At 35.8% G+C, this 15,735-nt stretch overlaps 1 protein-coding gene across 1 annotated transcript in view; it reads left to right on the top strand.

Annotated features, from left to right (window-relative positions):
* SPAG17 (sperm associated antigen 17) overlaps positions 1-15,735 on the top strand; it is a 238,307-nt gene that overhangs the window by 192,792 nt on the left and 29,780 nt on the right. The window contains exons 35-42 of the mRNA XM_045546928.1: positions 1,733-1,860; positions 3,613-3,795; positions 4,771-4,884; positions 5,406-5,451; positions 7,784-7,883; positions 8,105-8,152; positions 13,843-13,942; positions 14,753-14,855. Of these exons, the coding sequence (XP_045402884.1) occupies positions 1,733-1,860; positions 3,613-3,795; positions 4,771-4,884; positions 5,406-5,451; positions 7,784-7,883; positions 8,105-8,152; positions 13,843-13,942; positions 14,753-14,855 (822 nt within the window). The remainder of the gene's footprint in view (positions 1-1,732; positions 1,861-3,612; positions 3,796-4,770; positions 4,885-5,405; positions 5,452-7,783; positions 7,884-8,104; positions 8,153-13,842; positions 13,943-14,752; positions 14,856-15,735) is intronic.

Raw genomic sequence — 15,735 nt, 5'->3', positions numbered from 1 at the left:
GTACACAGCTACTTGAATTTTCATACATATCAAGAGATATCTGAGCATTAACCTACATAAATTGCATGTATCCCTCTCCTACCTATAAGCAGATTTTTGTCTGTGTTTAGGTATGTACCAAGGTTCTTATTTATGAGTTTAGTTCATTTTGGTAAGAAAAACCAAAGAATAGTGAGATACCTCTTGTAAGTTCATTTTTGTCATTTTGAAGATGTTGCCTTGATGAAATTGAATACAGTAAGAAAGTACATTTGATATGTGAGTTATAATGCCAACCTGAAATATATGATAAGTTATATAAGCTATATTCTTTGGGTATTTATGTCATTTTCATCAATTTCAAAGAAATTGGTGCATAGCTAGAGGTTAGAGATACATATTGCATTAAGTAAGAGTCATCAATATTTGTAATATGGGATTTAAATATAGATAAACACCTACATGTTCTCTATGTACAAAACTATGTGCTATGCCTAAGTTTATGTATGTGTTTCTTTTTATCTTTTCTTTGTTTTAGAGGGTATATTTTGTGTACATTTATGAATATGCCTGTATCTCTGTGCCCTCATATCTTTTAGTGTATCAGTGTACATATGCATAATGTTAATATACCATGCTCTTTGTGAATATACAGAGTTGGGGGCTCTGACTGGCTATGCAGTGCATATGTGGAACTGTGTGAGAATAAGAATTCATCTCAAATTGCTTTGTTAGTTGGTCACTTAACTAACATCCACTTAGCAACCACCATATGTCAAACACTGGCTGGGCTAAGAATTAGGAATACAATGATAAGCTAAAACAGGCATCGACCCCACTTCCATGGAGCTCACAGTTTAATGGTAGAAATAAGTGTTAATTATATAGCTGCCCAAATGACTGTATGATTATAAATTGGGATGAGGTCGATGAAGGAAAGTAACATGGTTCTATGAGAGAATCTAACAGAGGAACCTGATTTGGCTTAGAAGACTTCCCTGAAGACACTTGCGCCAAGAGCGAGTGGATAGGTAGAGGTTAATTAAGGTAAGGAAGAGAGCTTTCTTAGAAAAGGAAACATAAAGGAGGAAGCATAAAGCGTTGGAGAACACGGGGGAAAAGGTGAAAGTAGTTGAAGCACAGAGAGGGAAAATGGTGCAAGTTGAGGCAGGGGCAAGAAACTGTTAAGGACTCAGTTTTATCCCATGAGAAATGGGAAGTCAAGAAAGAATTTTAATCGTGGGTTAACATTATCAGTCACCCTGACTGCAGAGGAAGGTTCATTTACAGAGTACATATGAGTAGAAATGCCATTTGTTGCTATAGTCTGGAACAGGATCTTTCTGAGGCACATGATCTAATGTAGGGTCCATGGAGAGAGAAGATGCAGGTGAACTCAAAAAATTTTAATGTGTTTTGCTATTTCCTAAGTTAAAAAATAAAATTAATTAATTAATTTAAAACATGTATTGGTAGAACTGACAGGACTTGGATATGGTTGTTGAGGGACAGTGAGGTGTCCATGAATACTTCTAGGTGGTCTAAACCCAGTGTCTAATTGCTCCAGTGACTAAAAGCCTCATCTTTCTTGTTAGATTGTGAGGTCCTTAAGCATAATCAATCATTGTGTCTTGCTTAACTTTCACATAGAAGGCAATTCAAAAAGTTTTTGTTGAATTTAGTGAATGCACATTGAATTTCTCAGAATAATTTTGGTGGGTGAATGGTCTTCTGATAACTCTTTTTGAACCAGGTACCCTGAGCATCACAGTCCTTCGCCCTTTTCATGAAGCATCACCATGGCTAACGAAGAAGGAATTCGATACAATTGTTCCTCCTAATCTCCAGTCAAGGTCATGGGAAACATTTCCTGCAGTTGAGGTATACATTTTCTGCTGAAAAGTCACTTTATTTCATATGCATCTATCAGTGGACTGGAGTCTCAGGTCTCCTCCTATGTATTCATATATTTTCATCCTTATATAAATTGTTAATGGGCTCAAGGAGTTTTATGTTTGAATATTCTAACATTTGTAGATGTACAGTAACATTTTAGAGGAATATTCTTGGCTAGCTAATTCAGTTTTATTTCTTTTATCCTATATTGTGGGCTTGAACATCTTCCTATAATATGAAAATATCCTTTCTGAGTAACCCAAGTTACACCTCTCCTATCATGGTATTCCTGATATGATGCCATGCGGAAACCTTCCCTGCTATCATTTCTTTTCTGTTAGTTTTAACACATAATTTTAGATCTTTCACTCTCCATTTTCCTTCATATATTAAAAATGCACAAACTGAGCATGTAAGAATAATGTGAAAGATTACATATGGATTTGCAACTGTAATGGTAGACAGTAAACATTGTAATTATGTCTGATTAGAGAAGCCCAACCTAAAGCTTTTTAAAGGATGAAAGAAAGTATCTTGGGCAAGAATCATGAAGTCCTGCATCTTGCCAGATTTGCCATTTTATTTTGCAAGCAATTTATGTAGTATGTCCAGCATATTGTCAGCTGTTAAATTATTAAATCAATGAAGATATGGATAATGAGATCAGAGAGAGATACTAATGTTAGCTAAAGAGGATAATGTTTTTGAGTTATGATGATTTTTGCTGCCCTATACTAAATCTTTTAATAGCAAGAGCACAAATGATGAACACTTAAGATAACAAAGACCTCCGACCCCTATAGTTTAATTTGGTGACTATAATCTACATGATGAGATTGAGGTGACTTCTAGTCCTGGTTCTACCACTTACTAATGTGCGTTGGAGACAAGTCACACTGGATCTCCATTTCCTTCTCTGAAAATGAGGAGATCACACCATTGTGACCACATGGCTCACTAAGGCTATATCCAAGTTGTAAGTACTACATGATGACAAAGGATATGCTGCATCTGAGATTAATGAAGGAATTTTATTCTCTTCCCCTGAAACTCTTGTGTTATGAACTTCTATACCTGACAGGAGTGGCCCAGCCCCAGCAAGCCCCTGAGTGGTTGTCACTGGCCAGGCCTTTTAAAATGAAGCACGTCAGGCACACTTCAGGACATAGGTCAGCAAAGCACACCATTCCTGAAAACCAATTACAAGTATAACATAGAGATGTAAGTTCACTCTAAGGCAGACATTTCTGCCCACAAGATCCTGAGAAGATTCTGGAGGCAAGCTTAATCTAGAATGAGCTCAAAGGCAGTCCAGATCTATAGAATGATTTCTCTCTCAAAGAATCTTTCTAGGTCAAAATCAACATGGAACCAGAAAGTTAAAGACTGCTTAATTCCAAATGTCTTAGGTTATCTGTGGGTATAAGGGAATAGTCACATACATTTGTCATAAACTAGACTGCTGTTGAATTAGCATCGCACAGCATTGCTCAGGGATTTTAAAATATCCAGATTCTTGGAACACACATAAAGAGGAAAGCTTGCCCAATTTTATTGTCAGTTTTCCTTACATTTGCAGAACATTTTAAGGTTAAGGATCTTTTTTTTTTCACCATTGTATCCCTAACAGGTGCATCCTGATATAGCTATATCCACATAATAAGTATTGAGTAAAAAAAAAAATAAATAAAACATTCTTATTTCTTTGGTGGTACTTTTGCTTTGTTTTGTTAACAGAAAAAAACTCCAGGACCTCCATTTGGCAGTCAGGTTTGGAAGGGCCTTTGCATTGGGTCCAAGCAGCTAATGAGTGCCCCAGCACCTATACTCAAGGGCCCCAAGGTGCTACAGATGCGCCAGTTCATTCAGCACAAGGTCATAAAGGATGAGGTGAAACTGAGGCTGCAGGTTTCCCTTAAGGTAATAGAATCCAGGTAACATGACCCAAAAGCATCAGGAGCAGGTCAATCATTGCTCTTAGGTTTCTGAGAAACTTGAAATTGTGTAATTCTGCCAGTATTTATTTACTGTAGCACAACATTGTCCATCTTCCAGAGAGCAGAAAATTGAGAGGTAGAAAATACTTAATGGTTCCCATAAGGTATAGAAATTTTTTCAGCATATGCACAGGCATAAAGGTACAGAAATTAAAGAGTCCCCAAAGACATTGATAATGTAAGAAACTTTCATATGTGATTGTTATATGGAGTCCTCCATCTTTCTCACTATATAGAAAACTGGTCTAGTGACTGCTAGAAAAAGATAGAATCACACATTAACCTAACACTTGTCCATAGATGAAAAGGATTGTTGGCTTTGGAAGTAGTCTAAGAATTTATAAATATATTGTTAATTGTGTGATCATATCTATAATGTCTCACTCTGGTTTGTTAACTCCCTTAGAACAGGGATTATATGTATTTTGTTTATGGCTATATACCCAGCACCTGGCATAGAGCAGGGGATCATTATTTATGAAAGTGGATCAAATACTTAGGGAAAAAATTAAGCATATTTCTCTTGGAAGCAAAGGCATGGGCTAGGCAAATTCCATTCACAGATAAAAATCATAAAGACTATACCTCAAAGGATCCTAGAAATCATATAACCCAACTCTGTCCGTTTTATTAATGAGGACACTGAAGCACAGAGTTAGCAGCAGGGCCTCTCCAAGTTCTATCCTAGGGCCCCTAAAGGTTTGCTTTCAGATTTTTCAGGCCTTTGCATATTAAGGATAAGGCTTTCCAGATTGCTTGACTAGTTCATTGTTGAGCATTGTGAATTTAGATATTCTTAATCTTTTTGTAATATTTCAAGTTGATGCTGACTATTTTGGTGTCTCTTTCTACCTTTTTGCCTGTTTTAATCGATTTATTTTATTCTGCTGGGATCTAGGATTATATAAACCATATTCTAAAGAAAGAAGATGAGCTACAGGAAATGACAGTTAAAGATTCCAGAACGAAGAAGGAGAGGGGCAATGCTGCTGATCTCCTCAAGCTGGTTATGGTGAGAAAATGTTTTCTGTATCAATGTTGTTCCTATTGTTTCAATACTTCAAGACAAAATATCATAAGGAATAGCTGTTTCTGCCACTTCTTCAAAGCATTTGCTTCCTCCTCATACTTTTTAATATCTGTGGAAATCTGTTTCTTTATATATTGAATTTTCTAAATATTAATACCTTTTAGGTGCTTCCTTTGATCAAAAATAATTCTGAAGGCCCTTAAAGAAAAATTTTTCTTGTCTTCAGAAGAGATTGATATTCACTGAAATGCTGAGTAAGTTAATGAATGAAATAGGAAGAAGAAGAGGAATTTCTACAACTTAAAATGATTTCCATTTTTAGAAATTTGTTAGGTGAAAGGAATGACTTAAAAATCAAATTTTATATTGGTATTAAAAAACGATTTCATTTTATAGTAGTCCTTGCAAAAGAGCAATTTGAACATATAAAGAATGCTTCTAAACAAACTGAGTTTTATATATAATATAATCATCATCATTAAGTAATTCTCTCTTCATTTCAGTCTTTCCCTAAAATGGAGGAAACCACAAAAAGTCATGTTACTGAAGGTAATTAGCATTTAATATTTTTCTGTAATATATTTACAAATTTCAAAGGAATGATCTTAAATACACTTATTAGTCATTCTCTTATCTGATAACAAAGCACAAGTTCTGTTACTCTGTTCTTGTACTGGCCATGTTGTGTTGTAATGGTTTATTCTGCCTGTATTATTCTGCCTGAGTTGTGAGATCCTTGAAAACCGTGATTGCCTCGAATTCATCTTGAACTTTTATCTGTTGAATGAAAAACATTGACATTTGACTTTTATGTTAACCTCAACTATTTAGAGCATAGCTAAGATGTAGGAAGGAAACAGTCAACCAACAAACAACCCCCACCCCGCAACACACACACACACACACACACACACACACACACAGAACTTTGAGCAACTACAAAGTTAGCACCAAAAACCTTGCATTGACTTATACTATGTGTAGCACAAGCAGTTTACTCTTAGACCTCATTCAAATAGTATTTATTTGGTATATACACAGTCCTAACAAACAGGGTTATGTGGTTTCATAGTTCACAAAAAAATGTGCAGTATGGAATTTGGTGGTTTTTTTTTTTTTTTATGTTATTTGCCATATGGCAAAGGTCATAAACTGGCAACCAGGGCTTCATTCAGCCCACAGATGTGTTTTGTGTATCCTCCACAATGTTTGCTCATATAGTTGTTTTTGTTGCTGTTTGTCTAGATTTTTCTTCTCTTGAAACGTCACTTTACCACACAGTAGCATTTGGCTGAAGGTAATTAGCAGCTGTCCCTTTAGAATGACTATCACAGAAGAACCCATCACAACCCCCGATGTCTCTCTGTCCTCACACTCTTGTCACTCTTTTGCCTGGGCAGCTCCTGTGGTACGGTTGTCAGATTTAGTGAATAAAAATATAGGAGTCTCGGTTAAATTTGAATTTTAGATAAACAGCATGGATGTTTGACCACTCTGAATCTCATGCCGAAATTTGATCCCCAGTGTTGCAGATGGAGCCTAATGAGGAAGTATTTGGGTGGATCCCTCAGGAGTGGCTTGGTACCTTCCTGGAGGTAGTGAGTGAGTTTTGGCTTTTTTAGTTCCTGCAAGAGCTGGTTGATACGAAGAGCCTAGCTACTCTCCCCACCCTGCCCCCACCATTGCTTCCTCTCTCACCATGTAATCTGTACACAGCGGCTCCACTTCACCTTCCGCCATGGGTGGAAGCAGCCTGAAGCCCTCCCCAGAGGTAGACACTAGCACCACACTTCTTATACAGCCTACAGAACCATAAGCCAAATAAACTTCTTTTCTTTATAAATTACTCAGCCTCAGGTATTCCTTTTTAACAACACTAAACAAACTAAAACAAAGTATGTCCCAAATATAGCCTGGGACATACTTATACTAGAAAATGTTCTAGCTGAAGTTCAAATTTAACTGGGTGCCCTATACTTTATCTGGCAATCCTACCCTACAGCATTTGAATTTGTAACCTTTGGCACAAGGGAACAGGTACAACAGAGGTAAGCACAGCAGCTGCCCAGTAGTGAAAGACAAACTAAATATATATTTTAAACAAACAGATCCAAGAGGTGAATAGCCTCTTCCATAGTTCCTGACATGAGTAATGGTGATCCTAAGTCAACATTTCCCCAAAGTATTTCCTAAAACACTAGTCTATGACAAAGTTCCATTGAAAAAGAGTATTTTACTAAAATAAGTTTGGCTAATGCTACATATTGACTTACTCTTTTAGAATCACAATGTATATTAACTAATTAAGGAAGTAGAAAAGTCCTACAGTAGTGAAATATATTTTACCTTATATAAATCAGCATTTCCCAAGCATATAACAATGGAACATGGAAGTGTTTTTCTTTTTTCAATCTTTTGTTGGCATCCCACTGAGACCATGTTCTGTGAATAAACTCTGAGAATCACTGCCCAAATTATCAAACAATCGTTGTCTTATATTCATGTCCTTAGATTCATGAAGCAGGTAAATATTTAGAAAAATAATTTTAATATGACAGTTAATTTGTTTTAAGATTTACTGTTTCAAATATGAAGAAATTCAATTAAGTGGAAAACTGTTTCCCCTAATAATAAGTGAGGTAAATGAGGTGTAACTGCATTTTACATTTTGATTGTAAATGTTATGTGTTTTCTAGTAGGACATTTTATAAAAGTGGTCTAATTTGCTATTGTATTAGAACTTGGTCATGAAAATCCTTAATAAACACTTGACAGATTAAATATAGCTCTTAAAAATCATCTCAAACGAATAATCAGGTATTTATTTTGTGTCGTTCTATAAAGAAGTGGGGATAAAAGTTAAATGCATCTATTTTTAAAGTTGCAGCCCACCTCACTGATTTATTCAAGCAATCTTTGGCTACTACTCCAAAAGTTCCACCAAACACATTTGGTAAAGATTTATTTGAAAAGAAATGGAGGTAAGCTAATTCAATAATATATTCTAATTAGTATTAGGCATACAGTGATTGAGGAAATAGGGAGATGCAGGTATCATAACTTTGGGTGCCAATATCAATGAATTCACAGCCCTTCATCTCCTATACTGTTAATATTCCATCATACAGTGTTGTTTTACTTTTATTGTTTGTTAGCTGAGATCATTTCCCCTTTTCATCATACTTTCAATTCTTTCTCATAGGCACACAGAATCTTCAAAGCGCTGGAAAGAAAAGATAGACCAAAAGAGGTAATTCTACCCTGAAATATACATAAGCATGTGAAAAGGCCCATGGTCATAGAATCTTAGAGTGGAATAGGCTGAAAGGTCCTACCACCTAAGCTCTCAGCTGTTATTTGACTCTCTTCTACAATATTTATGCCACATGGTCATTCAGCTTCTGTGTGATGATGTCACTATCTCTTGTGGAAACCCATTTGACCATTAAATAGGTCGTCTTCCTCTCCTAAGCAAGGAAGCTCTCGATGTCCTCTCTGTACTTCTGGTAATTCCAATATACTAATAAATATTCTGGAACTTAATGCAGAACATGGTCATAAATTTTCAAGGATTCTTACAATTCACATGAGGAACGTGCTCTAAGCATTGTATGCTTTGGTTTCTTTTCAGTCCTAGCTGGGGATTTTGACTCCAGCTCTCTTACCATAAAGAAAGGAAGCCAGATATGTTTGTTGAGTATGTAGTAGTACAAGTGATACTGTCATACACATTTGCATAGCTCTTCTTCAAAAGGACTCCAGGATTTATGCTTCTTCATAAAAATGTCAGGGTTATCTTGTGAGATGGATTAGGGAAGTGGTGGGATAAAACTTTAAGTCTCGTGGGTCACCTCCCAAGTAAAAGGTCAAACTAGAAGGGATATACTGTCTGCAGGGGAGGAAAGCTATCAAGTTTTATGTGACATAGGAGACTTCATAAGGAAATGAAGACTCAAAAAATGGTTGAATTTGACTATTTTTATGCTAGGTTTGATGAAGAATGGAGAGTCATGGAGAAATATAATAGGACAAAAGGAATATGGTTTAGTAGTACTAAACTGGGAGAAGTACAGCAAGGCCTGTTTGTTCAGATTCTTCTCTGTGTCCCTGTGTCTTCAGAGATGAGAATGCTCCTTTTCTCTAGGTATAGGAAGAGCACTTCTCACATGAGGGTCTTATCACCTGCTTCAGGGGAAGATCAGAAAATCCCTCTTGGGTTTTATGACCTGCTTCAGGGAAGAAGGGTGGTGGAAAAATCAGAGATATCTTTCTGCATATGCTGTTTCTCCAATTCTTCAGCTTAAAATATTCAATATGCCAAGGTTCCATCTTTTGAGGTAGCATATTCTGAACCCCATCAGTCTCATAAAATATCCCTAAAAGCATATCTAAGAGACTAGCAACAGTGATTGTCTGTGGGGAAGGAGACTGAGAGGTCAAGGGCACGGTCAGATGGAGACTTCCATTTCTTTATCATATTTCAAAATATTAAGGGGGTACAAATGTTTTAGTTTATATGGATCATTTTTGTAATGCTTGAGTCCTGGCTATAGGTATACCTATTACCCAAATACTGTTCATCGTACCAATTAGGTTGGTTTGTTCCCCCCATGTCCCTCCCCCCTGGTTGATTTCCATGGAGTTTTATTTCCCTCTGTGCACTTGTGTGTTCACTGGTTAGTTCCAACTTAATAGTGAGTACATGTGGTGTTCATTTTTCCATTTTTGTGATACTTTGCTTAGGATAATGGTCTCCAGTTCCATCCAAATTGTTGAAAAAGATATTAACTCATCTTTTTATGGCTGAGTAGTACTCACTCCATGGTGTACATATACCATAATCTATTAATCCACTCATGAACTGATGGGCACTTAGGTTGATTGCACATCTTGGTAATTGTGAATTGTGCTGCAATAAAATTTGAATGCAGGTATCTTTGTGACGGAATAATTTCTTTTCCTTTGAGTAAATACCCAGTAGTGGAATTGCTAGATCCAATGGTAGGTCTACTTTAGTTATTTGAGGAATCTCCATACTGTTTTTCATAGAGGTTGTACTAATTTTCAGTCCTACCAGCAGTGTATAAGCATTCCTTTGTCTCTCTATCCACATCAGCATCTATTGTTTTTGGACTTTTTAGTAAAAGCCGTTGTAACTGGGATAAGGTGATATCTCATTGTGGTTTTAATTTGCATTTCCCTGATGATTAGTGATGTTGAACATTTTTCATATGTTTATTGGCCATTTGACTGTCTTCTTTTGAGAAGCATCTGTTCATATCTTTTGCCCACTTTTTAATAAGCTTGTTTATTTTTTTCTTGCTGATTTGCTTGAGTTCTTTGTAAATTCTGGTTATTAACCCTTTATCAGATGCATAGTTTGCAAATATTTTCTCCCATTCTGTAGGTTATCTGTTTCCTCTGTTGATTGTTTCCTTAGCTGTGCAGAAGCTTTTTAGTTTAATAAAATCCCATGTTAATTTTCATTGTTGCCATGATTGCCATTGGGGTCTTCATAAATTCTTTGCCTAGGCCAATATGTAGAAGAGTTTTTCCTACATTTTCCTCTAAAATTCTTATGGTTTCATGCTTAGATCTAAGTCTTTTGTCCATCTTGAATTAATTTTTGTGAGTGGTGAGAGGTAGGGGTCCTGTCTCATTCTTCTGCATGTGGCTATCCAATTTTCCCAGCACCGTTTATTGAATGAGGCTTCTTTTCCCCAATGTACATTCTTGTCTTCTTTGTCCAGATCAGTTGGTTGTAGATAGATGGTTTTATGTCTGGGTTCTCTGTTCTGTTCCATTGGTCTATGTCTCTATTTTTGTACTAATACCATGCTGTTTTATTACTATAGCCTTGTAGTATAGTTTGAAGTCTGGTAATGTGATGCCTCCAGATTTGTTCTTTTTGCTTAAGATTGCTTTGGCTATTTGGGCTCTTCTCTGGTTTCAAATGAAGTGTGGAATCACTTTTTCTGGATCTATGAAGTATGACTTTGGTAACTTGATGGGAATTACATTCAATTTGTAAATCACTTTGGGTAGTTTGTACATTTTAACAATGTTGATTCTACCTATCCTTGAGCATGATATGTTTTTTACATTTGTTTTTATCTTCTGTAATTTCTTTCCTCAGAGTTTCATAGTTCTCCTTGTAGAGATCTTTCACCTCCTTGGTTAAGTATATTCATAGGTATTTTATTTTCTTTTTAGCTATTGTGAATGGTATTCAGTCTTTGATTTGACTCTTGCCTTGACTGTTATTAGTATATAAAAATAGTACTGATTTATGTACACTGATTTTGTATCTTGAGACTTTGCTGAATTTATTTATCAATTCCAGGAGACTCTTGATGGAGCCTTTGGGGTTTTCTATTAACATATATAAGATTATATCATCAGTGAAGAGTGATAGTTTGACCTCCTCTTTTCTGATTTGGATACCCTTAATATTCTCTTGCCTGATTGCCCTGGCTAGGACTTCTAGCACTATGTTGAATAGGAGTGGTGACAGTGAGCATGCTTGTCTTGTTCCAGCTCTTAGGGGGAATGCTTCATCTTCTCTCCATTCAGTATGATGTTGACTGTGGGTTTGTCAGATATAGCTTTTATAATTCTGAGATATGCTCTTTCTATGCCTAGTTTATTGAGGATTTTTATCACGAAAGGGTGCTGGAATTTTTCGAATGCTTTTTCTGCATCTAGTAAGATAATCATATGGTCATTGTTTTTGTTTTTGTGTATGTGGTGAATCACATTTATTGATGAGACTTCCTTTTTATTATGTACTCTTGAATGCCTTTGGAATTTGTACACATGCGTATGTTATCTATTAAAAATTTTAAAGTTTATAACATTAACAATTTCAAATTTTAACTTATAGGTAGATAATAGAAAGACAGTGAGAATTTTTTAAAGAAGAAAATAAAACACACAACCAGCCTGAGCAAGAGGGAGACCCCATCTCTACTAAAAATAGAAAGAAATTATCTGGCCAACTAAAAATATATATACAAAAAAAAAAATTAGCCAGGCATGGTGGCACATGCCTGTAGTCCCAGCTACTCGGGAGGCTGAGGCAGTAGGATTGCTTAAGCCCAGGAGATTGAGGTTGCTGTGAGCTAGGCTGACGCCACAGCACTCACTCTAGCCTGGGCAACAAAGCGAGACTCTGTCTCAAAAAAAAAAAAAAGAAAAGAAAAGAAAAGAAAACACACAATTAAATGTGTGTCACAGAAAAAGTGTTGGCAATGTGGAAAATGGATTGGGTAAGGAAGGAAAATTTTAAGAAAATAGAAGCTGGTCACCAAATGTCAGATGCTAAGGAAGAATCAGAAATGGGAATGAAAAGGAATTTGGGTTTATCAGTTAGAAGGTTGATTAATTTCTTTTGTGAGAATAGTTTTAAGAGAGCGGTGGACAGTAGCCAGACTGCCATAGATTGATGAATGAATTCAGTGAGGTAGTAGATAGAAGACATTTTTAATGGGAAATGAAAGTTATTTAATAAGGTGATATTTTGATTATGCCTGTCTGGTTTTTCCAGACAGTTCATCTAATATAAGAGCATTGGTCACATATCCAAAGTCTATTACAGTTTGATTACTTACAGACTATATGATTCTGGCTGCTTGTTTCACTTCAGTAACATTTACTTCAGGAATTCAGTTGGCTTATCTATAAAATGTGAAGATGATTGGACTGCCAAATATCTAAGACCTCTTTTAGTTCTCACATTGGGTGACTGACAGCTGACTAGCATGTGCAGTTGTCAAGATCATGGGCTTGGAGGCAAGCAACCTGGGTTTTAATTTAGTCTCCACCCCTTATTGGTTATGTGATTTGAAGTAGGGTACTTAATCTCTCTATACTTTTGATTTTTTTGACCTGTAAAACAGGGATAATAATAGTAACATATAGAGTTATTGTAAGATTAAATGTAAAATACTTTGCAAGGCTCCTGGCATGTAATAAGCACTTGAAAGAGAAAACTATTTCAGGGAGGATTAAGTTCAGCTACATTTAACAGAAAATCCCCAAATCAGTGCTTTTTTAAGAAAGGGGCTTATTTTTCCTAATGTAAAGGAAGTTAGAGACGGGCAAATCATGGTAGGCAGCACCACAACATCATCTGAACTCAGATTCCTTTTTTTTATCTGTTCCATCATTCATAGCATGTGATTGCCATCCTCAAGTTTACTTCATGGTTGCAAAATGATTGCTGCAGCTCCAACCATTACATTCATATTTCAGGAAGTAGGAAAGGGATGAGGCAAGGATGAAAGGAAAGCCTCCCAGCTGAGTCAGCCCTCTTTTCTTGGATTCTTACCCAATGACTACAGTTTCCATTTCTTTGGCCTTCTCTATATATTGCCTCCCCAGTATAGGGGTTCTGGTATAGAAAGGCAACTAGCAGGATTATCATGATTGCTTTTATTTTACTTTGTAACCACTGACCACATTATTCATACATCATCCCTTAGGTTTTTGGTTTTGGTTTCTGGGTTGGTTTTTTTTTTTTTTTTTTTTTTTTTTTTTTTGTTACTACTGCTACTAAAATTATGGAAACAAGTAGACTCCAGCTGTCATTTAAACCTCAGAGAATAAAAAAAAAACCTCAAAATGTTTAGCCATTATAGAGCTATATAGTTTTTAGCATTTTGAGATAAACCATAAAATCAAACTAACACATGGTATCATTATTTCCCATCTTAAATGAGAGTTTGATTTTTGAAGTAGGAAATGTGACTGATTCTAAAAGAAGCAGAAAATTGACCAAAATAAGTTGACAAAAAAAAAAAATCTAACAAGTTAATTCTTACCAGTTTTACTGTTAGTGATCACATTAATTTTCTGTGGAATTTAGAGCTAAAGCACAAGCAAATAAAATTTTTAAATGTTCTATGTCTTCTTTTGCATCATTATGGCAATATCAACCAGGAAGGAAATTGAGATAACACAAAATTGCCTAATGGATATTAGAAACCGTGTAATACCACCCTATTTCAAATCTGAATTGAGCAAGGTATATCAGTCTCAGGTAATTGAATATAATTAACAATAATTTAAAAGATTCTTTGTAAAAATTGATATATTACATATGTTATTATGTAATCTCTCTTTCTTGATGTTGTTTAATTCTTTCTTGCATTGACCTGACTGACTAATCATCTATATCCTTCAAATCCATATTCTCACAAGCATGTGATAGGGAAGACTAATTTCTGGTCTTGTACCTAAGTAGAAGTTCTCTGCTGATACATTACTATCATTCCCACTCCCTGCCTTGTAATCTCACTATTAATTACCCTCTCTCATCTATTTTAATCCCTTTTTTGAGTTGAATCCTTCGTATCTATGATTAGCCTCTGATAAACCCCATTTTGAAGTTTTTATTCCATTACAATTTCCTCACCCATCAGCTACTGAGATAGCACTAAGAAACTGTGAGTTCTTGCAAGTCCACAGAGGAAGAATGCTCTTTCCCTCCTCTATGTGAGCCTATCCTTAGGACCACAGCCCCGACCTTCCCGTCACTGGCTGTGAGTTCATTGAAACCCAGAAACAAAGTGAATATTTTCATGGGTTCAGAACTCCCTGCATTTCTACAAAAATTCCAGGTGCTATTACTAACCAGAGGCTGCCTAAGAAGAAATTACTGGCAATTACAACTAATTAACAAAAGCGAGAATTGAGTTATATCAGTCTCTTGAAGAACTTTTGGTTTGTAAACTTTATTTTCAAGGCCTTAAAAAATATGCTTTCATCATTGCTCATCAACTTATATTTGTGAGAGTTGACTTGTAGCCACATGGAAGTCTAAAATAACTCTTTTGGTTTTTCCTTTAAGTCTAATTATCTGGCCAGCGTTTCAAAAAAACTGCCTCCTTTTACAAAGAAAGATGAAGAAGCAAACAAAACAACAGTTGAAAATAAATATGATCTTCATCCAGGTAATACCGTAGTGTAGCTCTTATTCCTGTTAAATGTTCTTAACTGAATAATACCTAACAGTGGCCTCTTAGAACATAATAGTTATGTTTATAGCCCCTTTTGTCTCAGTAATAGCTGATGACATAACCTGCTGTGACCTGCTTATCACAAATTTGGCTGAGTTATATGAGGAAACCAAGGAATAAATAACATTTAGTTTTCATCCTATATGCTTAAAATTCACCTAAAAGCATTTAAAAAACCTGACTAATATAAGAAGCAAGTGAGTAATGAAAGATTGTTGGGGAACAGGATATTCACATGGTCTCAAAATATCATCCCGCATGTTACTTATTAATTATAAAATAGAAAATGTGTTTTTACAATGGAGATATACAGCATTTTCTACCTTCACTAACTAATCAAACTTCTACCAATAATGAGACAACCTAGCATTACTCTCTCGTGTAACTCAACATGAAGTGCATAGTACCTATATAGAATTCTTGCCAAAAATCCCTAACCTGAATCTAATCAATAGGAAACAACCAGATAAATGTCCACTAGAATGTATACATTCTATAAGACAACTGGCCTGGTCTCTTCAAAAAAGTCAATGTCATTAAAACAAAAAGATAGGGTGATTATACTAGATTAAAAGAGACTAAGGTGACTTAAAAACAAAACAAACTTTGATTGGATCCTGGACTGAGAATAAAAATAGCTATAAAAAATATTTGGGGGTTGGGCCGGGCGCGGTGGCTCACGCCTGTAATCCTAGCTCTGGGAGGCCGAGGCGGGTGGATTGCTCGAGGTCAGGAGTTCGAGACCAGCCTGAGCAAGAGCGAGACCCCATCTCTACTAAAAATAGAAAGAAATTATCTGGCCAACTAAAATATA

Source organism: Lemur catta, chromosome 3 (assembly GCF_020740605.2).
Source record: "Lemur catta isolate mLemCat1 chromosome 3, mLemCat1.pri, whole genome shotgun sequence".
NCBI lineage: Eukaryota > Metazoa > Chordata > Mammalia > Primates > Lemuridae > Lemur > Lemur catta.
The sequence above is the reverse complement of the archived record's forward strand: the minus strand, read 5'-3'. Positions and strand labels throughout refer to the sequence as shown.